General features: G+C 49.6%; 1 protein-coding gene across 1 annotated transcript in view; it reads left to right on the top strand.

Moving 5' to 3' along the window:
- The window catches only part of BTBD16 (BTB domain containing 16), a 43,070-nt gene extending 20,250 nt beyond the window's left edge, over nucleotides 1–22,820 (top strand). The window contains exons 11-17 of the mRNA XM_032423008.1: nucleotides 6,871–6,990; nucleotides 16,024–16,115; nucleotides 16,962–17,044; nucleotides 18,584–18,661; nucleotides 20,217–20,315; nucleotides 21,689–21,877; nucleotides 22,514–22,820. Of these exons, the coding sequence (XP_032278899.1) occupies nucleotides 6,871–6,990; nucleotides 16,024–16,115; nucleotides 16,962–17,044; nucleotides 18,584–18,661; nucleotides 20,217–20,315; nucleotides 21,689–21,877; nucleotides 22,514–22,582 (730 nt within the window). The 3' untranslated portion in view covers nucleotides 22,583–22,820. The remainder of the gene's footprint in view (nucleotides 1–6,870; nucleotides 6,991–16,023; nucleotides 16,116–16,961; nucleotides 17,045–18,583; nucleotides 18,662–20,216; nucleotides 20,316–21,688; nucleotides 21,878–22,513) is intronic.
- The last annotated feature ends 919 nt before the right edge of the window (nucleotides 22,821–23,739 follow it).

Genomic DNA, 23,739 nt, shown 5'->3' on the forward strand with positions numbered 1-23,739 from the left:
AAACAGAAAAATCAGAAGACAGAAAATAAAACCTCTCACCCTAAATCAGTTCCTAGCTTTAGCCCTGACTCCTCTCCCAAACAGCTCTGACCCAGACCTCTGTTTGACTAACAACTCAAGCTAACACCCAACCCTTGGGGCCCCACCCTGTGTTCCTCCACCAGCTGCTCAAGCTAGAACCTTGGGAGTCCTTCCACACACCACTTGGCCCTCACCCCCTAGTGCATCAGTAACACTTCCAGACCCAGCCCATCTCTATGGGCTTCTCTTCTTGGGCACCAGCCAGAGGCCAGACCTCCATCAACTGTTGTCTGGACCACTGCAGGGACCTCTAACTCAGGGTCTTGTGTCTGCTCTTGACCCCCACCAAGAGCGTCTGTAGCCGAAGGGCCTTTGGTGTGCCCATCTGCCCCTCCATCTCACCAACCATGAGGCATCCATGGGGCTACGTTAGATTCCAGCCCTGCTGAGCACCTGCCACCCATGGGTATGCTCTCCCTCCTGCCTGAAATGCCTGGCTCCTGGCTGGCTCGTTCTGGTCATTCGAGTAATTCATGGAAATGTCCCCAGTGCCTGAACTTTTAGGTTATTTCTAGTGTTTTACCAATATAAATATAGCGCCTTGGTGACATCCTTCAACAAATATGTCTTTATCTCAGATTATTTTCCCACATTAAATTTCTAGAAGTGCAAGGACTTTCTGTTTTTGTCACAAGTGAAAAGTATCACTTGAAAACAATTTCAAACTTAAATAAAAATTATAGGAATGGTACAAAGAATATTTATATGCCCTTTACCCTGTTTTTTTCAATCTCTGCTGTTTGCTCGATCATCTGCCTCTGTGTGTAGCTACGTACACACATCTTGTTTCTGAAGCCTCTGGGGGCAAGGTGCATGCATCAGGTACCCTTTCTCCTAAATGCTTCAGTGTTTATTTGCTGAGAAAAAGAACCTTTTAATGTGGTCACAATGCAGTTATCAACTGCAAGCAATGCAGCACTGATGTGAATACCTAACATCGTGGGCCCGGTGCTCTCCTTTATGACGTTCTTTCATCCAGCGCAGGGTCTGCTTTAGGGTGACAGATTGCATTTACTTGTCAGGACTCTTTGGGCCTCTTTATTTATTTTTTTAAAGATTTTATTTATTTATTTGACAGAGAGAGACAGCGAGAGAAGGAACACAAGTAGGGGGAGAGGGAGAGGGAGAAGCAGGCTTCCCGCTGAGCAGGGAGCCCGATGCGGGGCTCGGTCCCAGGACCCCGGGATCATGACCTGAGCCGAAGGCAGACGCTTAGCGACTGAGCCACCCAGGTGCCCCTCTTTGGGCCTCTTTAAAAGGCTCTTGATACCCATTGCCAAGTTACCAAGATTGTATCCCCTCAGGGTGAATTTCAAAAGCGAGAAGTAAATTCTAAATATTTTAGCTGTATATTAGAGATGAAATGTTTACTCATGCTTATGGGATGGAAGGCATTCTGATTTCAGAAATTAGATCTGGACAGATTCATTCCACTGTTGATTTGAATTTACTGAGTGGCTTGCAATGCCCTCACACTTAAAGAGAAAGGAGGTTGCTAGAACAGAGTTCTGGTGTTGAGGGAGACTGTATTATCAGGTGGACCTCGGGAACCCCAGCCCGGGAGCACCCCGAGGGGCCCTGGGTGGGCTCCTGGTGTCGTTCTGCCCCACTCCCTGCTGCTTTTCCCCACATGTGCCCTCCCCCACCCTCCAGCAGAGCAAAGGTTACGCAACGGTTGAAGAAAAGATAAACATGGCATCCCTTAGACTTTTCCTAATGCTGTCCCTCCCTTGGAAAGACTGAGCTGTCGCACCCTGGTAGCATTTAACCAAGAAAAGGGAAAAATTTTCTGACCACAGCCAGAACCCCGGTGATGGAATGGGCCTTACAAAACGTACATGAGCCAGGGAAAGAGGTCAAGTACATTCCACGTCAAGCGTCTAGACGCACAAACTTGGGGAGACATGACTGATGTGGGAATGGGGTCCTGCTCCTCCAGCCCCGCCCCGGGAGATGTCTACGCCAGTCCAGAGCCGTCCCAGCAGTAGGAGGGAAGAGCCCTGCATGACCTCGAGCACGTCATCAGCTTGTGTGCTTTGGAGACACCAGGCCGACTGCGCCCAGACCTCAAGTTCACGTCCCCTGAGGCAGATTCTCCTCGGCCGCCCTGGTGATGTCCAGCGGCCACCTGCTTTGAATCTGGAGGGAGGTGGGGAACAGAAGGTGCTGGAAGACGGGCCTCAGCCATACCCGGCGCCTGGTAGGGTTGTGAGACATTTACCCAGGCTCGGGCTCCTCACCTGGGCACGCTCATCGGCTGGTGGATCTGGCACCTTGGACCGCAGCTGATTAAGAACAAACCTTTGGGGGCACCCGGGTGGCTCAGTCGTTAAGCGTCTGCCTTCGGCTCAGGTCGTGATCCCAGGGTCCTGGGATCGAGCCCCACATCGGGCTCCCTGCTAGGCGGGAAGCCTGCTTCTCCCTCCCCCCCTGCTTGTGTTCCCTCTCTCACTGTGTCTCTCTCTGTCAAATAAATAAATAAAATCTTAAAAAAAAAAAAAAAAAAGAACAAACCTTTGGATGCGTTCATGTTTATCGAGCACTTTGGGGTATGTGCCTTGCTCTGTGCACTGTCCCTTCCAAGCCCCCGCAGCCCTGTGTGATATACGGTACAGTTACTGTCCCTAAGATAAGAGGGATAATAAAAGGCAGGGCTGGGCTCAAGCCCAGGGCTCAGGCTCCAAAGTCCAGTCTCCCACCCTCCACGCTGCACCGTCTCTTCATTTGCTCTGGAGGCCACGCTGCCCAGCAACCAGAACTCTGCTAGGACTGGGTTGTCCTGGCAAGTCACATGGCCCCAGAGCGGCTGGGTGGCAGTACCAGCCCATGAGGGGTCAGGGATGGCACCTCCCCCGGGCCCACTTAGTGTAGACAGTGGCCCGTCCCCCGGCTTGTGGTCATGGTGTTTGGGTCTCTAAGCCTCATGGGAACAACGTCCATCTCAGCCGATGCTTCAGCTTCTGGGCCATTCACCTTCCCTTTCTGAAGCCCTTTGACCTCATCTTCCTTTGGGTTTCATAAGCAGCGTCGCCTAAAATACAATTTTCCTGACCTCCGGGGCCTCTGGGTTTTTATTTCTTTGCCTGGGCCTTGGGTTGCCAGTTAAGTTTCTCTTTAGAGGTCACCACTAGGTTACCCTGGTCCGTGAACTCTAATACTATGAAAGCTGCATTCCAAGTTCTGCTTTTCTGGAAGCCAAGCTCCTGGTAGACTTAGGAGAAGTGGAAAACTCCATCAGCTATCCAGTTCCTATCTGCACAGGAAACTGCCCTAAACCCAGGCTCTGCCCACTTCTCCCGGGCTTCCTGCCCATGACACCGTCTGGCTTGAGGGCTCAGGAGTTCCCAGGAGAAGCCAACCCTGTCCTCCACGGCAGGCCTGTCCCACATCTGGAGCACCGGGGGGCATGGCTCTCCAACATAACAGTTCCTCAAGCTGATGCTTCTCTGGCTAATGGCAACGCCATCCACCAACTATTGAGCACTTGTGGTATACAGGATACTTTGAGTGGGTTATCAGCCTAACTCCTCCAGCCACCCAGTGAGGTGGGGACTGTTACCTGTGTTTTCACGTGTGGAATGGAGGTTTTGGGAAATGAAAGGATTGGCTCAGATTCCCTGCGTGCAGCATGAGAGTTGGGATTTGAACACAGGTCTGAGTGACCTCAAAGCCCCGGGTGTTTACCGGCCCAGGCCACTGCACAGGACTCATTTTTCCCTATTGATAATCAAGATCAATAAGGATATTGATGGTTAGTTTTTATTGTAAAAAAATTTTAAAGGTAGGAGGAGAATAGAAAACATAATTGGACCCACCTCCCAAAATGAACAATGACATTTTGTCATAAAAAAGAAAACATTACCAATAAAGCAGAAATCAACCATGCTCCCTCCCCAGCATCCTCTTGGCCTCCCTCCCTCCCTAAAGACAATCAGACCATTGTCGTGGGCCTGCATGAGCCCAATCCATGTGGTTATATTCTTACTACATATATGCGTGTCCATAAATAATGTGTAATATCGTTTCATAAAAGCTTAAACTTCAAATCAGTGTTCTCATGGTGACTGCAATGTTCTGCAGCTTACTTTATTTACTGACATAATGTGATGTGTTCTCTCCATGTTCATACTTACATATCTAATTAGCATTTTAAATTTGATGTTGTACAAGGTTCCAGTGAATGAACAGATAGCAATTTTTCATTCCCTTCCTAATGGCCTTTTGTTTTATTTTGCTTCATTTTTTGTTGGGGCCATCAGTACTGCCGTAGGCACCCTTGGTCATGCTTTCTTGTTTGCACTGATACTGCTTTCTCTCTAGTCTGTACTCAAACGGGGGCCTTTATTACTTATGTATAATTTTCTAAAAAAAAAAAAAAGACAAACTGTCTTGTTAACACTTTTCTCTTAAAGAACAAATACCAGTTACCTCCCAACGGCTACTAGTGAGCACCAGTAAACGCAGATAGAACAGTCCAGATGTTCACCTGTGTGGGAGGGAAGTTCAGGATCTCTGTGGGTTCTGTGAGCCGTCAGAGCTCCTAAGTAAATGAAAATATGTTTGAATGTCCTCAGCAGGAACCAGTACTTTAGGGTACCGGTACTTAGCCTAAGGACAGAGGGCTTGGGGCACCTCCAGTGGCTCAGTCAGTTAAGAATCCAACTCTTGTTTTCGGCTCAGGTCGTGATCTCAGGGTCTTGAGATCGAGCCCCACATCAGACTCCATGCTCAGTGCGGAGTTGGCTTAAGATTCTCTCTTCCTCTCCCTCTGCCCTTCCCCCACTATGCATGCACACGCTCTCTCTCTTTCTCTCAAATAAATAAATAAATCTTTAAAGACAGGGGGCTTTATTTGAACAGTTACTCATCATAATAAAAGTAAAACCAGGACCCTGATTCATGGAGCCCCAGTGACTCCTCCCATGTTGCTGCCTGCTCCTCGGGGCTTGGGGACCTGGGGCTTGGATTTTGCACCAGGAGTCACGTAGCTCCCCAGCCAGAGCTGGTTGGTGTCCTGGTGGAGTTCTATGTGGGCACATCATATCCTAAGTGGCTCTGTGACATCCCCCATCATTCTCACCATCATGGCCCAGACAGTGACAAATTTGGTCCCGTCTAGCCAGCGTCAAAGCCCCATGCATCTGTAGGTGGCCTAAAAACAAATAAGAGCAAAAAGACATTCTCCTGTGGCCAGAAATAGTGTGAAAGGTGGGTGGGTGACATTTCCACTTCCCTTTAGAGTCACCACTTAGCTTGGGTCCCACCCACCAAGACCACTCAAAGTGGTGGGTGCAGCGGCTATGAGAGGTTTGGAAGCCAGCGTGCCGTCCCCGTGCTCAAGATGGGAAACATCCAGGGGTTTAAGACATGTTGAAATGACCTGTTAGATAGTCAAGTTGTTGGAGGCTTTAGAGAAGCTCTTTGGGAGACCTCCTTACTCTACAGAGTTGACGTTGTGGGGGGTGACACTTGCTCTTTCTCACCACTTGTTTCTGGATAAGTCTCACACCACTGTGGGCGGAGCGTGGGCTCTGCAGCCAGGACCCAGCCCTGCCCCTTAGGAGGCAGACCTGCCGTTCGCTAGCACGCGCCTCCGTGCCAGGCACTGCGCTAATGACCGGTGTGTGTGCCGTCAGCTCGAAAATGACGTCCCAACCAGAGCCTGTGACTATGTTAGGTTGCATGGCAAAGGGGCAAGAAGGTCGCAGGTGGATGACCTTGAGCTGGGGAGGGTTGCTGGATCACCCAGATGGGCCCAATAATAATCCCAAGGATCCTTGCACCTGGAAGACAGAGGCAGGAAGGTCAAGAGCCTGAAAGAAATGGGAAGGTGCTGTGCTGCTGGCCTGAGGTTGGAGCAAGGGGCCACAAGCCGCGGGATGTGAGTAGGCTCTAGAAGCCGGAAAAAGCAAAGAAATGATTCTCCGTAGAGCCTCCAGAAAGAATGCGGTCCACACCTTGATCCTAGCCCAGTGAGATCCGTTTTGTTCTTCTGACCTCCAGAACTATAAGATAATAAATGTGTGTTGTTTTAAGCCACTTGGTTCATGGCAGTTTGTTAGAGCAGGGACAGGAATCTGTGCCGCTCACGTAGTTTCTAGCATCTTCTATCACCACTATCTACGGATGAGGGAGCTGGGCCTGTGGGGCCACCAAGCAGCCTGCAGGAGGCCCCATAGCCAGCCTGGGGCTGCACTGACCCACGCCCAGCTCTGCCCCCAGAATCCTGCGGACTTACTAAGGTGTTTTGCCCTCAGTCCCAGCTGGGACTAGGAGGTGAGGATTGAGGCATTTACCTCAGGTGCAAAATTTAAGGGGGGCACCAAAAGACCTCAGCTGCTGAGATAAGTATATGGCGGTGCAATGTTTTAAAATCAAAATTAATGCAAAAAACCATGACGAACAAAATATTAAAATTTTAAATAAACGTGGGGTCAGTCTGAATTTATGTATCTGTAAGAGTAAGGAGTATATCCCAACTTGGCAGGATTGTTGTACGGAATTAAATGAAAGAACAGATGAGAACGTCTCGGGCGCACCTGTCTCATTAAAGCTGCCCGTTTCTTTGGCAGTGCAGCGGGTGGGGGTCAGGCTGCTGAGGGTCACATCCCAGCTCCGCCGTTCACCGGCTCCCATGACCTTGAGAACATCATTTAACATCTGTCTGAAGTGACCTACAGACTCAGGGGTGGTGTTGCCTCATTCCTAAACTCTTAACTTTTTGTTTTTTCTTAAAAATGGCGGGAGTTGTTGCTATTCCTAAAATTTCTTCTCTTTTATTTCGGCCAGGTTGTTCACTTTTAACGAGTTTCACCTTCTGAAAACGCTACTTTTGTGGGTCTTCTTGCAACTGAACCACAAAGTCCAGACGGTTCCGGTGCATGAAACTGTGCTGGCATTTTTTAACAGGTAACATAACTTAGTGCGGATTGGTGAAATGCACATACATTGGTTTTTTACTCATAACATCCTGGAGGAAAAGCATCAATGATGTGATTTTTCATAGCACCATCCAGAGTGCACAGAATGCAATTTTCTTTATGGGACTTAAGATTATGGGATACCTTGGAGACACTGGATTACTTGAAAACGTGAAGAATATGTAGGTGTTATAATTTGAGATAACCATGTGCTTCTGTCCACTTGTTCTGTCCAGTAAGAGACATGATGCACAAAGTACTCCTTTTATTCAGCAAAATTTATTATTACCAAACCACACTGACCTTCAAAACATCATGTTTAAAATGTATCTAGATGAGACCAGGTCGTACTCACTTATGTTTCACGGTAGCGTATGACATTCTGAATGTTCTAAACAAATGGAAAAGCATTTGAATGCACAAAGGTTTCATGGAATTAGCTCAGTTTCTTATACCCTCTAAACTTATGAATTCTAGAAATTCTAGATCTCAAAAGTTCAGTGAAAAATAATAATTTCAGTTTAATGGACACCATTTAATTATGCGTACTAAGTGCAGTAATTCTGATAAGCATTTTCTATTTGTAATCTCATAAGACTCTGGGGCTGGTTTCATTCCCATTTTACAGATGAAGAAACTCAAGGTGGAGATGAACTATCTGTCAGAGATTATGCAAGTGATGGGGTCTGACTTGAACGCAGGCCTGCTGAATCCCAAGACACTTTGCTGCCGGTTCCTAGAACGGCCGATAGGATTCCTCTCTTGTGCCCGCTCCAGCTGGTTCAGTAATAGCTCCCTGGACGCTGTGTTCAGAAAGATTCTGAGGCTGCCTCTAGGTTCAGTGTTATTGTTAGCTGAGGACTTGCAGGGCATCCTCCCCTCCCTGGTCCACTCTCTGCTGTGGGAGTTTTCTATCTGTTCAATCAAGAGTGCCCCCCATTAGCTCCACAGCTGTGGCAGCTTGAGGGCAGGGAGCAGGGTCGGGGGGAGGGTGAAATTGGTAGTTTACGGGCTCTCTGGCCTCAATTAATACTTTGTAAATTCGCTCCCGTCACGCAGGCTGGCTGTGGAGTGTGGTGGCCCTGTCGCCAAAGACAGTCCCAGGCGGTCCTCAGAGGATCTGCCTGGAGGAAGTCAGGCATGACCTTTGTTGTTAGGTTGATGCACCTTCCCCCCAACCTCAGCAGGAATGGGGCTTCCAGGCACGATAAGCTGTGTTCAGGGAAGCCAAGAGGCTCCGTTTCTCGTGCACATGTGAGTTTCACAGATAAACACATCTTCCACATATTCATCAGTGGATTGACCTGTTTAAGCCAGGTTTCATTTGCATTGTTCTGAAGCATTTAATCCTTTTCTGGAACATCTGTGCACCATGTTAACTACAGAGCTCATTTTTCCTGCCTCATTATTTGGGGAAAGCAGTATTCAGTGCCAGAATGACATGCACTTTGCTTAGTTTCTATATAATTTGCTTTGAACGCAAATGCTTAAACCACGCCCCTCCCTTTTAATAGCCCAAGAGACTTTTTCCTATGAATCACACGCACCAGGAAAACTTGCTATTTGGCTCCAAGTTAGCATTCGTCCTGGAAACGTCTTAGAACCAGGAGGTAGGAAATGAGCTGGGATGTGGAAACTGTGTTTTTAATGTGGGAGAAACAGTGGGAATGAGGCTCTCAGGTGTGTAGCCCCCTCTGCTGAGAGTGGGGTATCCTCGGTTTTCCTGAGCTGGGGCCCTGAGGCTCCTCCCTGCCATCATTAGCTTTTCCATTTCTCTCCCATCTACCCTGGTTCCATTTTGAGCCCACATTCCCCTCCATGGCCTTTCCCAAGCCCCCGATGCCACCTTGTTCCTGGTTGGAAACCACTTGTGAGTTTCCATTTGGTGTCCATACCTCCTACCTGGGCCCGTGTACTCCAACCTCAGCGCAGGAGAGACTCCCAGCGGCCCACGGGCCTGCCTTCCCTCCAGCTCCCCTCCAGCAAGCTTCGTGCCCCTCCACCCCGGGAGAAGAGACAGACCGTCTGGGCCTCGGTGCCCTTCCCCAGCAGTCGCCTAGGCCCACCCCCAACCTTGAGGACCATGAGCCCATTGTTAGGATTGTGGGTGGTTCTCCTCCCATCCCAGTTCTTCTGCCCCAGAACAGTGGCACCTTTAAGGTTCTCCCTCGTCAATGGCCTCCACCTCCCCAGTGCATGTTCCCGGAGGCCCCAGACTCCTTAGCCTCGGTGATCAGCACTCGCTGCTTCTGCTTACCTGACCCCAGCCCGCTCTGCCCCCCTCTGCCCGTCTGTCCATGGCGGGGCCTCCCCGGAAAGCCTCTGTAACCAGTCCCTACAACCACGTGGTGTGCACCTACATCCTGCCTCCCCAGGAACATCATGAGCAGCTTGAAGGAAGGGCATGTGGGCCTTTACTTCACTCCTAGCTTCCCGGCACTGTGCTATGCACGGAAGGGCTTACTGAATGATGAGTTCCCATTAGTCGTTCCCGTGTAACTTGGTTCCGCTCACAGAAGCGGGTCTTCGTATGCTGATGCAAAATTCAGAGAATGCCTTGTCTATAGCAACTAGAAGTAACAGGGCTCCCGGGCAGGTGACTGAGGGCGGGCGCCCATTTGGTGTTCTAGACAAGGAAAGTTCCCAGGCTTTCCTTAGGCTCAGGGAGAAATTACGTCTTGGTGGGTCTACCCCAGACATGGCAGTGGATGGTGGTGGTGCCCTTGCTCCGTATTGGCCATCCTGTCCTGAGGATCCCCGGGGCTGACCTGCAGCAGGGCAGGGTCTCGGGTCAGTCGGCCCAGCCTCCACGTCAGAGGGCTTGGAGCAGTAATTGTGTAAAAATAGACCAGATGCCCCTTTTCTGATCTGTCTTAGCAATGTCCAGAAACCAAGCCAGGAGGCCAGGTATTTGAATAGTGCCTGCAAATAAAGACACAGGTCCAAGCCTTTCTTATTCTCCCATTTCCTTTTATTAATTGATCTTTCAATTTTTTATTCATTCAACACATAATTACTGAACACGCACTCTATGCCAGGGGCACTGATGGAAAGATGAAGAGGAAGTTTCTCTGCCTAGCTAGATATGTATGAACATCTTCCAACTTATTTTCATTGCTAAGTATAATATTATAGGAAGGGAACACTCACACACACACACACACACACACACACACACCGCTCAGCACCCACAGTCTGTTTTCTGGCAATGGTTAATTTAGAAAAACAAATGGGCTGGCCAGAATTAAATTTAACATTTCCTTGTAGGAAAAACAAAACAAAACAAAAAAGGTAAACAAAGCTGTTGCCTCTGTCCACAGAGGAAAAGTCACCTTTTCTTTCCAGTTAGCAGTCTGAGAAGTCCAGGAAAGCTGTAAAGTCTCCTCAGTTGGAGTAAAGCCAGAGGCAGGGAAACTTTTCACTTTATTTTTATTTTTTATTTTTTTAAAGATTTTATTTATTTATTTGACAGAGACACACAGCGAGAGCGGGAACACAAGCAGGGGGAGTGGGGGAGGGAGAAGCAGGGGGAGTGGGGGAGGGAGAAGCAGGGGGAGTGGGGGAGGGAGAAGCAGGCTTCCCGCCGAGCAGGGAGCCCGATGCGGGGCTCGATCCCAGGACCCCGGGACCATGACCTGAACCGAAGGCAGACGCTCAACCAACTGAGCCACTCAGGCGCCCCCTTTTCACTTTTTTAAAAGCACATTTTTAATCAAAGTATAAAATACACACTGACAAGTTCCCAAAGCTGAAGTGGATTTCCACAAAGCGCGCACAGCTGTGTGCGCGGCACCCGGCCCCAGAGACAGACGCGGCCAGCCGCCGCAAGGGTCTTATCTCAGTCCCCACCGTTCCCAGAAAAAGGCAAACAACATCCTGGCTTCCTTTCCTTTCAAGATGTCTTGGCTGCTTTTGAACTTTGTATAAATAGAATCTTACAGTACACATGTTTTAAGGTCTGCCTTCCCTTTCACTCAACGGAGCATCCGTAAACTCCGTCCAGGGACAGATGGCGGGGGAAGGCAAGGGGCGTGCTCAGGATCCTTCAGCACCGTGGTGGTGGAGTAGGGGCTGACCTGGGTCTCCCTGATCTTCTATTTCGAGATTCTCTGGGTTGAGGGAAAGTCATGAATAGACCTGTAATTCTAATCCTTAACAGATTGATTAATCACTAAATGGACCCCTCTCTGACACGAGGATGGGTCCCAGCAGTGGGCTTACAATCTCTCCAGAAGGAGGTCACTGAACCCCGCCAGTAAAGCCAATTTCCACATGATCCCAACTCCCAGATGTCCGTGAGCACTGCAGCTGAGTCTCCCCTCCTTCCTTGGCCCTACCCCAATCTGACCCAATCTTTACAGCACGGGCCAAGGACTCCTCCAGGAAGCCCTCCCAGATCTCACCTGCCTACTGGACAGATTCCTCCTCTGAGCTTCTCTCTTTGCAGAGAGAACAAGAGCACATGCTGACCGTGTGAGTGGGCACTGGCCTGACAAACCCAACACTATGCTCCCCCCATGCCCTGTGAGGGGAGCCACCCCACCACACCCCACATCCCTGACGCCTGAGCCTGCCGATGTCTCCAAGGACATGCTTTGTGACGCTGTGTGACAGGGCAGCCAGAAGCCATGTGTCTATTGTGATTAATAAGTGGCATTTGCAGATGTGGCCACAGAGTCATCATGAAACTGGGCACCCCTGGTGTGACAACTCTGATCTCTTAACCAGAACATTCATTTTGAAACAACATGGGAGCCATTAAATGGTTCTGTCTCAGATAGCCAAGCCCTGTGCAGGGAGGTGGATGTATTTGGGGGCAACAGGGCTTCTCATGACCGGACTTCGGTGTTTCTTGCCTTTTTTATTTCTTCTCTTGCTCTGACCACACTGTCCCTGCTCCCCTAGAGTTTGGCTTTCTGGAAGCTGAATCTCCTTTGTTTTCAAAGTCCCTAAATATTATTGATCCCTATGCCTTGCTAAGTTTTCACTTCCCTCCTGTGGCTTCTTGGCTTTCCACCCAAACTGGGTAGCCCCAGCGTGTCTTCTTCAATAAGAGTAGAGACGTGGTAGGAGCCCAAGGGTTGTAAAGTGTCCGATGCAGGAGATCCTTACAAAGGGCAGAGAAGATGACCGTTACACGGGATTTCTAGAACCAGTTCTGCCCTTGGGCAAAGGTCAAGACCAACTTGGGGTTGTCAGGACATCGAACAGGGTCTCAGTGAATATCTGACAGGAGTTGGCCTGGCAAATACGCAGGCAACAACAGCAGGGGGGACCCCATAAAGCCCAGGAAAATCAGCTTGCAATAGCCTGGTCTGTGGGCACATGCGTGTGTGTACGTGTGTGCACATGCGTGCGCTGGGGACGGGGATAGCTGGCGTTCCTCAAAGAGACACTGTGGGCAAGTGGAGGGAAGGGAGGGCAGGATGGAGGCTGCCACGTTGGTGGGGCCAGCTCCTCACCCCTTTCATTCACTCAACATATTGCAAGACCGCTGAGCGCCAGGCCTTGCAAGAGGAGCCCAGGGTAGGTGAGCAAACAAAACAGATGCCGAGCCCCATCTCTGTGGCATTTACCACCTCAGAAGCAGAGACAGACAATGCATTCGGTAAATAAGAGGTACGTTAGCAGACGGCGGCCCGGGTCCTGGCTCCTGGCCGGCTGAAGGTGCCCAGGTCTATACCGAGTTACGTTTTGAAAAAAGCCGTGTTCCATTCTCATCATGAGTTTTTGCCCCAAAGTGTGCAACTTTTTTTTTCAAACTTCCCCTTAAAATATAAACTATTATTTCATGTATTGTTCATAGAAATGAAGTGATGTTTTAATCCTCCTCCTTTTTTATTGTGGTAAAATATGCAGAACATAAAATTGACCATTTTAACCATTTTTATGTGTTCAGTTCAGTGGCAGTAAAAAAATACCTCACACTGTTGTGCAACCAACACCTCCTTCCATCTCCAGAATGTTTTTATCTTTCCAAACAGAAACCCTGTATCCCTTCAGTAATTAAGGGCCAGCCATCCCCCTGCCCCAGGACCCACCGCTCTGCTTCTCTGTGAATCCCACTACCCTAGGGACCTCGTGTAGTCGAATCGCATGGTATTCATTCTTTTGTGTTGGGCTTATTTCTCTCAATATAAAGTCCTCAAGGCTCATCCGTGGAGTGTCATGTGTCAGAATTCTGAAGTGTGTATTTTCAGGCTAAAATCTGAAGTCCGGGGGCAATGGGGCCCTGAGTCAGACGCTCACAGGAAGGGTAAATGACCGACATGTGACGGGATGGGGGAAGTGAGAAGACTGTGGTGAAGAGCAGCTTTACGATCACAACCTGTCCCAGTCAGAGGGACACTCGTCCTGGGCACTGCCTTTCAGGAAGTCTGTGGGGGATTTGTCCCCAGGCCCTTGAAAGCAGAGCCCGGAGCCAACCTGGGTGTGTCTTCCAGTCTCAAGGCCTGTGAACTGTCCTTCCCGAAGGGCTCGTGACCCAAGGCTTTCTTGAAGAACTCGAAGAGGCAGACACCATGGCCTGAAGCTTGCCCCAGAGCAGTCGGTGCTAAGCCCAGAGAGATCTTGGCACACACAGCACTGAGCTCCAGGCGAAGTCATGCTAGCATCCAGTCCCGCCGGCAGACCCGTGCACAGGGGCCCCCAGTGAGGTCAGCTTCCTCTCACTTTGTGTCAAGTGGGGTGAATGCACTCAGGGTTGAGCCCAAGATAGTAGGCGCCTTTGCCTCCAGACAGTGCAGAGGAGCCAGGGGAGGGGAAGACGCACGGGGCTGTTCTCAGGAGGCCTGGGGACAGTCCTGGCTCGGCGACGGTCGACCTCACCGGTCTCCAGGGGCGGGGCTGTGCGGCCCGGTTCCAGGTGTTGGACCACAGCCCTCTGATGCTTATGCTGTCAGATTTTAGAAAATCAGTAGCGGAGGCCACCACTTTCTTCCTCTGAGGTGGCCCTTGGCTTGGACCATTTAGAGGGTGGCAGTGATCATGAACGCCATGCACTTAGCTGGCTTGAGTCCAGGTCCCTTTCCCAGGGACGAGAGGACTGTGGCGGTCATCACGAGGTGGGGAGTCCTTGCTGGTGTACTGTGCCCAGCACCATCACCTTTACTCTTCCCAGCTACCCACAGAGGCACACGTGGCCATTGTCCCCACGTGACAGGAAGGAGATCAGAGCTCAGGGAGGCTCAGGCACGTGACTGATGGCCAGCCGGCCCGGGACTAGAACCTGCTGTGTCTTGACTCCAGGGCTAAGCTTGCCGAGGCGTGGCTGGACAATGGATGAGCAGCTTCATGACCTCGCAAGTCAGCTGCCACCATTGCCACGTCCCTGTGATCCAGAGGGATCTTAAAGTTCAATCACGTGTCTCAACAGAGCTCTTCCCCAAATCCTCGGAGAGAGGCGGTCTGTCCAGAGAGCTCCTGGCTGATGGGCTGTCGGGTCTGAGCAGCAATCCCAGGGAGACTCAGGGGCCTTGGTTTCCTCTCCCAGCAGCCTTCCCACCAAGCTGCAGAGTTGGTGCCCGGGGGCTTCCGAGTCGCAGAAGTGCTGTCCTCTTACTGTCCTTTCCCTTCTGAGCTGAAACTGTCTATAACCTACAGCTCCAGCAGGTGCTCCTTTCTCGACAGTGCTGGGCTGTGTGGGCCCTTGCCAAGAGTTCTGGCTCATTCCCCAGAGCATTCCCTCCTTGACACCTGCACCCTGCGTGATGGCACCTAGCTTGTTCCTTCGTTAAATGGTGAGAGAGAGGCAGGGAAGGAGGCTAAGATATCGTGTTCTTGGGGCCCCGGCATGGCCCACACTAGCCCAGCTCTACCTGCTCCGGGTAGTGGAGGGCTGATTCCAAGATCAATAGGATACTGCATTCCTGAAAGTATCAGCCTTCCTTCCTTTATGCCTGATCTGTCCACTCCCGGAGACTGGCACCCAGTGGATTCTAATTAATAATCATTGGATTGAATCAACTCATTTGTCGTGGTGTCCCTCTCCCCTCCCACAACGCCTCACCATCCCTAAACTATCTCCTGGGACCACTCACACAGAGAGTCCCAAGAATTCCCATTTGAAAGCAAATGGTCCTCAGCAGGCTGGCGGGCACCCCCAGCAGAGGCAGGACGCAGGGCCAGAGGTGCATTCAGTCTGGCTGAGACAGGGTGTGATTTGGACATCACTCCTGATTCATGGAAAAATAATCTACAAGAGCCCTTGGCTGGTCTCATACGGATTTGCCTTGAGGGAATGACTTTGCGTTTTCAAAGGGACTTGGAAAAATTACCCCCGTAGTCCCCATTGGTGAAAAGTGACACTTTAATGAAACAAGTTGTTTCAAAACAAGAGTGGTGGGTGTGTGTCTACATGTATGTGTGTTCTCAAAAGGAATCTGATCTCAACCCAGCCCTGACCTCAGCCACGTGTGGAAATTAACTGGCGTTGAATATGGGCAGTAACCGCTGAAGGTGTGATTGGGAAACAGCTACTAGAACTTGTTACCCACATTCCTTCGTTTTAATCCTGCCAGAAAGCACCTTTGAAGGGCCTACATTGGCCACTATTGAAAGGGCAGCCTGTGGAGAGGAGGAATCCGAAGTCCTGGGTTCAAGTCCTCACTGAGCCTTTGTTTTTCATCTGTAAAATGGAGCTGATGACACCTGCCCTGTCTGGCCCACAAGAAGTTTGTGAGACCCAAGTGAGAAAATGTATCTCAGAATCCTCTGTAAAGTAATTCATTACCGTCAGTCACTTCATAAGTATGCTCCGTGCACCTGCCGTGTTGCTCGGCTCCGTGGTGGATGGCAAGGGGGCTAGAACCAGGGTCTCATTATAACCTCTGGGGTCAACCTTCGCCCGGGCTGCCTCAGCGGCCCTCTGCTTCCACACCCCTCACGGGTCCAGAGAGAACCAAGCCCCATCTACCCCTGGCTAGTGAAACCACGAGTCTCTTTGACATGACTTTCGCTACCCCTCGCCAATTCTAGAAAGCAGTTTTATGAATCTCTTGTTCCTCTTTGCACCTCTGCTAAGCTTCCCCAAGAAGTATTCCTTTCTGGATCAGGACACAGGACAGAGCTTGGTGCCGCTCTTCCTTTGCCTGCGTCTGCACGGCATCATCAGAGGTAAGCCCCGCCCAAGGGACTGCCCCCTGGGAAGGCTGTTGGGGACCTGCCCCCCCCCCCCCAGCAACTCTTGGGAAAGACCCAGTAGGCATTTTTAAAGGAATAGGCTGAGCGATGGCATTGTCCCTTCCAAGTTGTGTGACTTTGGGAAAGTCACGAACCTGTCTGGTCTCAGTGTCCTTGTCTGTAAAGTGGGGGATAGTCAGAGCTTCGTGAAATACAGTAGTGGATGAAGGGCCCTGTGGATCCTGAAAGCCTGTGCACCTGCCAAGGGCTGTGTGAGTGTCATCTAGCCATGCGCCCCCCTCTTCGAGGAGCATCCCCTCCAGGTCAAGCACTCGGCCGTTGGGGCGAAGCCTGTGGTCTGTGCTCCAGACCTGGCTTCCTCAGCCTCATGCACTGGGCCTGGCTGAGGCCTCTGTGAGTTGGAAAGAGGAGGAAGCTACTGGGGAGTGTGTTTGGGGCTGCCCAGGTGGCCCCCCAGGGAGACCTTTGCAAATGAAAGGATATTATCCAGACATAATGCGTAACTCTAAAACCCGGGGATAGTTGATGGACCCCAGGTAGTTTTGTCCAAGTTGCTTCTAGACACCCCAAATACACCCACGATCAGACCCCAACCCACCCTTCTTGGGCAGGATTTCAGCCGGGGGGCTGTAAACACTTTGGGGGAAAGTGCTTGGTGCTGTCCCTTTTGGGCTCCACACACCTTATGATCCCTGGGGCCCTGGTTAGACCCTCCAATCCTCAACCCTCAGCTCCCTCCTTTTTCTCTCCATAGATTAGCCTTCTGCCGGTCTGTGCTGAATACATCTATAAAAATGTTCTCTTTGTGTTTCTTCCAAGGCAAAAATCTGGAGGAGTTAAGGCACATTAATTTCTTCCCAGAGTCCTGGCTGATCCGGGTTACAGCCAACCATTACCACGCAGTGAGTGGCCAGCTCAGCAAGGAAACAATTATTGAAATTTATTGCTTTTCTGACTTGGCTTTTTCTGGAGATGTGTTTTGCATTTGAAACCTCTGGGCCTTTGAGGTCGGGATGTTTCTGGCTCCTCCTCCAGGGCGGTGGGGAAAGCCAAGCCTGGAGGGCCAGAGGGGGAGGAGGCCAGGTTAGGAGGAACCCAGGTGCCATGCGCATTGCACACTATTGACCCGGAGCCTGAGATGGAGTCCGGGAGCACTGGCCACACCGCCCTCCTGACCAAGCCCCCAAAACACACATGTAACGGGTGCTTGTTATTGGAAATTTTTAAAATGCAGAGAAATTGAAAAAAAGAAAAGACCTACCCTCAGACCCATCACCCAGAGACAACCACTGCTAAGATCTCATTGTGTTTTATTGGCTGCAAACTCTTCCACCAAGAGCATCTGCTATAAACAATGCTTCTTTGCCTTTCCTTTAGTGTAGACAATTCGTGGTGTTCCTAATTGTTAACGATTATAAATGACTGTATGATAAACATATTTGCACGTGACAGTTTATTTTACCATACTTAGAATTGTTTTCTTATAGGAGATTCTCAAGAATAGAAAATACTGGCCCAAAAAGGAATATTCATTTTTGTTCTTGATACATATTAAACATTTAGGACCAAGTTACTCTTCCCCCAGTAATGAATGAGCTTGCTTCGCTTTGTACATGCTCAGCGATGTAGGGTGTTTTTATTTCGAATCACTTTTGTTAATTGAGAAGTGAACAATGAAATCTCGTTTTTCAATATGCATTTCTTTTATTACTAGATTTACTATTTAATGAATATTTTTCCCATGTGGCATTTCTCCCTTTGTGAATTGTCTATGTGAACTGCTGTACTTCTTGTGTTTCTAATCGTGCATTTCTAGGGATGAAGTAGGGCAGTGTTTGAGTTCTGAGGATTTATGAGTCACTGGTTAAAATTCAATTCAGCCCAACAAATACCTATTGTAATGTGCAAACCACAGTGCCCAGTGTCGCTGCCCAGCAGACAACGACTCCATGGAACCGAGTCTCTGTGGGACGTAACTCACATCTATGCTCTAAGAGCAGAGTTGAGGCGGAGACCGTCCTTGGGGCTGGACACCTCAGGAAGTCCCCCCTCCCAACCATTTCTGTTCTTCTGACCCAGCCCACCTCCTTCCTTTAGCCCCTTGCTGCCAGTGTCCTGAGGCTGCCATGTGGGATCATGCTTGTGACTTTATGGCCATCATCATTCTCTGCATCGTGATCAGGCTATTTATGTACACATTTTATTTCCCCGGTGAGACTCCTCAGGCATGTTTCTCATTCTCACCTTTGCATCCTCTCAAAGCACTGAGCACAGTACCACACATAGTAGGCTTCAACAAATACTACAGCCTGGATTAGTGGCTGAGTGTGGGATCCAGAGACAGAACTCTTTTTCAAGCAGGTTTGGGGTTGTGGGATCAGTGAACCGATATACGGATGGTGAGAGATGTATCCAGGTGAGCTTGTGTGCTTCTCTTTCAGCTGGAGAGTGGGGGCGACATGGTCCATGTGAAAGATTTTACCACCCAGGCTATGAGATTCGGACTGCTCTTTAACCAGGTACGGACCACTGGGCCCAAGCAAGGGGAAGGATTGTCCCCTTCCACACTTGGTTAAGGACCTTTGTATAATCGCTTCTTACCTCTCTTAGCAAGGCCAGGGCAGAAGAGGAAATTGTCATGTCTCCTTCTGCATGTTCACCACATCCTAGGAAATGAAATTCACAAGACAGGGGCCTGGGACAGACTGTTCATTCAATGGTGTGCACATCCAAAATTTCTCCTTGAGGGGGACCAACTGTCCTAGTTTTATAGGGATGGAGGAGTTTCCCTGGGATGCAGGGCTTTCTGTTCTAAAACCAAGAAAGGCTTGGGCAAACTGGGATGAACTGGTTGTTCTCTTCCCACAAACATCAAGACTTGCCAACTGCTCAATGAAGAGATTCCACTCCAACCCTGTGTTTACGGTTACAAGGGGGAACCTATTTTTTTTTAAGATTTTATTTATTTATTTGACAGAGAGAGACACAGCGAGAGAGGGAACACAAGCAGGGGGAGTGGGAGAGGGAGAAGCAGGCTTCCCGCGGAGCAGGGAGCCCGATGTGGGGCTCGATCCCAGGACCCTGGGATCATGACCTGAGCCGAAGGCAGACGCTTAACGACTGAGCCACCCAGGCGCCCCGTCGGGGGGAACCTATTCTGGGTGGATATTTTGATGGGTCCCCCAAATCCAAGCAGCAGGGGGTCAGGGAGCTTGGCTGCAAGGCTCAGTCACCAGGGGAGTATGCAGGACCAGTGGCTGCATTCTTCTTGGGTTCCCTGAAAAGGCACAGTTCTCCAAGAAATTGCTGTTCTCCGACATTTTTAAAAGCCACCCCAGTAGTGATCTCAAAAGAATTTGTGTTTCAGGGACTTGGGGCTCTGAATCTATCATCAGAGACTCCCCTCTGGGTCAGGTCTGGATGGGCTGGGTCTCCCCCCTTGCTTGCAGAGACCTGCCTAAGTAGACAGACCGCCGACCGCAGGGGTCAGGACACCTCGCAATACCATGAGTATGGAGTGTCTTTTAGGCCCATCAAATTAGAGCAAATGCTTTGTTCCAAAGGTCCGCAAGCCCCTGAACATCTAAGAACATGCCTAACTCGTTCTTCTCCCCACTAGAGGATGCACAGAGCAGTTAATATGTCACTGAGTGCTAACCTGGGGGATTTGTGAAGTCACTACAATTTGGCTCTTCCTAGGCTAAAATTGCTGTTGTGTTTTATTTTTTTTATTTTATTTTTTATTTTTTAAAGATTTATTTATTTATTTATTTGACAGAGAGAGACAGCGAGAGAGGGAACACAAGTAGGGGGAGTGGGAGAGGGGGAAGCAGGCTTCCCGCGGAGCAGGGAGCCCGATGCGGGGCTCGATCCCAGGACCCTAGGATCATGACCTGAGCCGAAGGCAGACGCTTAACGACTGAGCCACCCAGGCGCCCCTGCTGTTGTGTTTTAAATCAGCTGTCAAATTAGTCACTTTTGTCTTAGCTAGAATTTGTTTTACTGTGTCCTCTTGCCGTTGAACACTGAAGATTCTTTTCTCTGTCACTTTGTTGTTTATCCTTCCCAATTTAGGAGTATACAACGCATTCAGAAATGATTGCCATATATGGATTCTTCTTTGAGATAAAGGGGATCAAACATGATACTACCTCTTATAGTTTTTACATGCAGGTAAGGACAGAGCCCAGGAAAGCTGTGTCTCAGATAGAGTCAATTCATACTAAATCAATAATAATTGATTAATCATTCATTAATAATGAACATGGAACGTGTTGTAAGCCTGGTGCTAATCATGCTCATATAATGTGATGTCATTTGACTTGTACAACCTTGGGAGGTTGCTGTTGTTGGCCTGTTTAACAGATGAAGATCTCCAAATTGCACGTCTTCATGTTCGTATGGCCTCTATTGACAAAGCTGGGGTTAAATTCTAGACTCTGACTCTACATTTGGGGCTCAGTTCATCTTCAGTTCATACGTGGTGGGTGATCCTTTACCGATGGCCCCTCTTCAATGGAGGTAACACGTAGTGCCCACAAGGGAAGAGGGAATGGAATTGTTGAAAGAGGCAGAGTAGGGCGGTGGACAGGACACTGGTGAAGTCAGGAGGGCAGATGGCTTCGCCTCGGTGCTCTTGCTAGACTTTTGGAAGAGCACTGTGTTTAAGAGCAGAGAGTTGAAGTCAAGCTGTGTGGTGAGCTGCGTGACCTTGGCAAGCCGATGAACCCTCTCCTTCCCTATGTCCAGTGTCCTGAGCTTTAAGATGGAGAAGGTAATAGGACCTACCTCACTTGGCTGTGGGCAGTATTACTGGGTTAATTTGTGCAAAGGCCATAGAACGGGGCCTGACACAAAAAGCGCTCTGTGATGATGATGACATTGACCATGACAACTGTGACCAGGGACCACTGTGTTCCACTTAGGATTTGCTTTATAAGTCTCTAAGACATCAAGCTCCTTGAGAAACCATATCTCATTCATCTTTTTCTTATCACCACTAATCATAGTACCCGGCATGCAGGGGATGTATGTTTGTATGATGAGTGGATAAATGCATGAGTGAAGAAAACGAAGAGTTTTAGCCCCAGCTTTGCCACCACCTCATTACGTGCCCTTGAGTGAGTCAGATCTCTTCCTTGCGTCAGTTCTTGGTCTTCAGTGACTCAGGCACTTCCCTACATAATGGATTTTACTGGATGGAAGAGATGAATCCTATAACAACGCCCATTGAAATGCTCATGTGAATACTATGTTGGTTTTTAAATTCGGGCCAAGCAATAGTGAAGAACTTCCAATTCAATGCAGCTTGACCTAAAAGCATTTTTCTGGGTTCACCAAACCCCAGTCTGTGAGCCAGTGGTTTTGTATGGTGAGGGCTCCGTGGCGAGCTGACTCAGCAGTAGCAGCTGTTAGGAAATGGGGCCCTGGGGGAATACCCTCTTGCTCTCCGCACACATCGTACAGGAGAGTCAACGAACCAGGTGTCGCTAACTCTGGGTCACCCCGCTTTCAGTTTCACCTAAGGCGGATCACCCTCTTTGCAGAGAGTAAGGCACACTGACTCGGGGTTCCCGTCCTTGCCCTGTGAGCATGGCCCCGTTAGCCTGAGAGCGGAGCGCTTGGTGAAGTACGAGATCAGAGCCCAGACCCTGGTGGACGGCAAGTGGCAGGAGTTCAGGACCAACCAGATCACCCAGAAGTTTGGGTTCGTCAAGCCATCCTGCAAAAGCCACGTGAGTGTCTGTCTTTGACTTTTCTCCTTAATGTCCTTTGTGCTCTTTTTCTCCTCCACCCCTTGTTGGGGGCCTCCCTTGCTGCCGTGTAGGGAATGGGACTCAGCTTTAAGCCAGGGAGTCGTTCCCAAGCCTGACTGCGCACCAGAACACTTGGCCCTTTGCATGGTCTGCAGGCCTGAGCGCCACCCAGCTCCTGAGACCAGATATTTCGCAGTGGGGCCCAGGCATCGGCGTTGTTTAAAGCTTCCCAAGCTATTCTCTGTGATGTCAGAAACCAGAATAGCAATTTCCCTTGTGGAGGTGGGCGCAGGGAGGCCAGGATATTGGCTGGGAGAGAATATGAAGAGGATTTCTGAGGTGCCTGAAACGTTCTTTATTATGGTCAGCCAGGAGGACTCACTCATGAAAATTCACCAAGCCGGACCCTTAAGAAGTGTGTATTTTATTGTATTTATGTTATACTTAACTTTTTTAGAGTTTGTTTCAAAGACCTTCCCTAGGTGGTTCCAATGCGCAGCCATAGTTGGGAATGACCACCTTACACAACTGTGAAGGCCTCTCTCTCCCCTTCTCAAGAGGGCAATTGTGTTCATCCTAAAAGCCCCATTTGCTTTGTTTTGTTTCATCTTTTAGGCCTTGAAAGTCCAAACTGTGGGCATCCCAATCTATGCAAGTTTTTCATTCATCTTCCCAATATCTTGACAATTTCCAGAAGAATCTACGGGATTTCTTTTCTTCCACCAGTCTGCATAAAAGAAAATAAAATGACATTGAAGGGACCGCTCAAGCATTCAGCTGACTTTCCTAGTTGGCCATGGTCTTAGTAGAACTTTGCCCACGGTCTCAGTCAGGTTGCTGTCACAGAGTACCACACGCTGGGGGGCTTATAAACAACAAATGTTTATCGCTCACAATTCTGGAGGCTGGGCGTCCAAGATCAAGATGCTGGCGTATTCAGGGTAGGGTCTGGAGAAGACTCGCTTCCTGGTTCATAGACGGCCATCTTCTCGCTCAGTCCTCACATGGTGGAAGGGACAAGGGGGCTCTCTGGGGACACTTTGTAAGGGTTAGAGTGGTGCCCTTGTGACCTAATCACCTCCCAAAGGCCCCACCTCCTAATACCATCACCTTTGGGGGTTAAGATTGAACACAGGAGTTCTGGGGAGATGTTCAACCCGGAGCACCATATTTGTATCATTTGTGGATGGAAAATACCAGACGTGAGTTCCATTAGCCATCCTTGACCTCAGAGCACCCGGAGGCCAGCCCTAATTTGTTGCCTGTATAGGAGCACTGTAATGGGAGCATCAGCAATGACAACATACTCCAACTGGGAGCACCAAGCGCTCTCCTTTTCATGATGCATCTCTACCTGCGCACAGGACACACCTGACCTCTGTCCCTCAGTTTTAGTGCAGCCAGAACAAGAAGCAGGAAGGGAAGGGAGCAGTTACAAGGTACAGAGTGACTTATTGATCATCCACCTTTTTAAATGGAGCTCAGTGGTTTGGAGAAAGTGAGTTAGAGAGCCTTTCTTCCCACTTTGTGCATTAGTTTTCTACTGCAGGGTAACGAAGTACCATAAATTCAGTGGCTTAAAACAACACACATTTATTATTTCACAATTGTTCCAGGTCAGGAGTCCAGGTAGCTTTGCTGGGTCCCTTGTTCAGGGTCTCCCAACTTTACAGTCTAGGGGCAGTGGGGCTGTGTTCTCATCTGAAGACATGACTGGGGAGAACCCGTGTCCAAGTTCATGAGGTTGGCAGATTCATTTTCTTGCAGCTGCATAACTGAGGGCCTGGCTTCTTACTGGCTGTTGGGAGAAGGCCATCCAGGCCCCAGCGGCCCCCACAGTC

Source organism: Phoca vitulina, unplaced genomic scaffold (assembly GCF_004348235.1).
Source record: "Phoca vitulina isolate PV1807 unplaced genomic scaffold, GSC_HSeal_1.0 scaffold28, whole genome shotgun sequence".
Classification (NCBI taxonomy): Eukaryota; Metazoa; Chordata; class Mammalia; order Carnivora; family Phocidae; genus Phoca; species Phoca vitulina.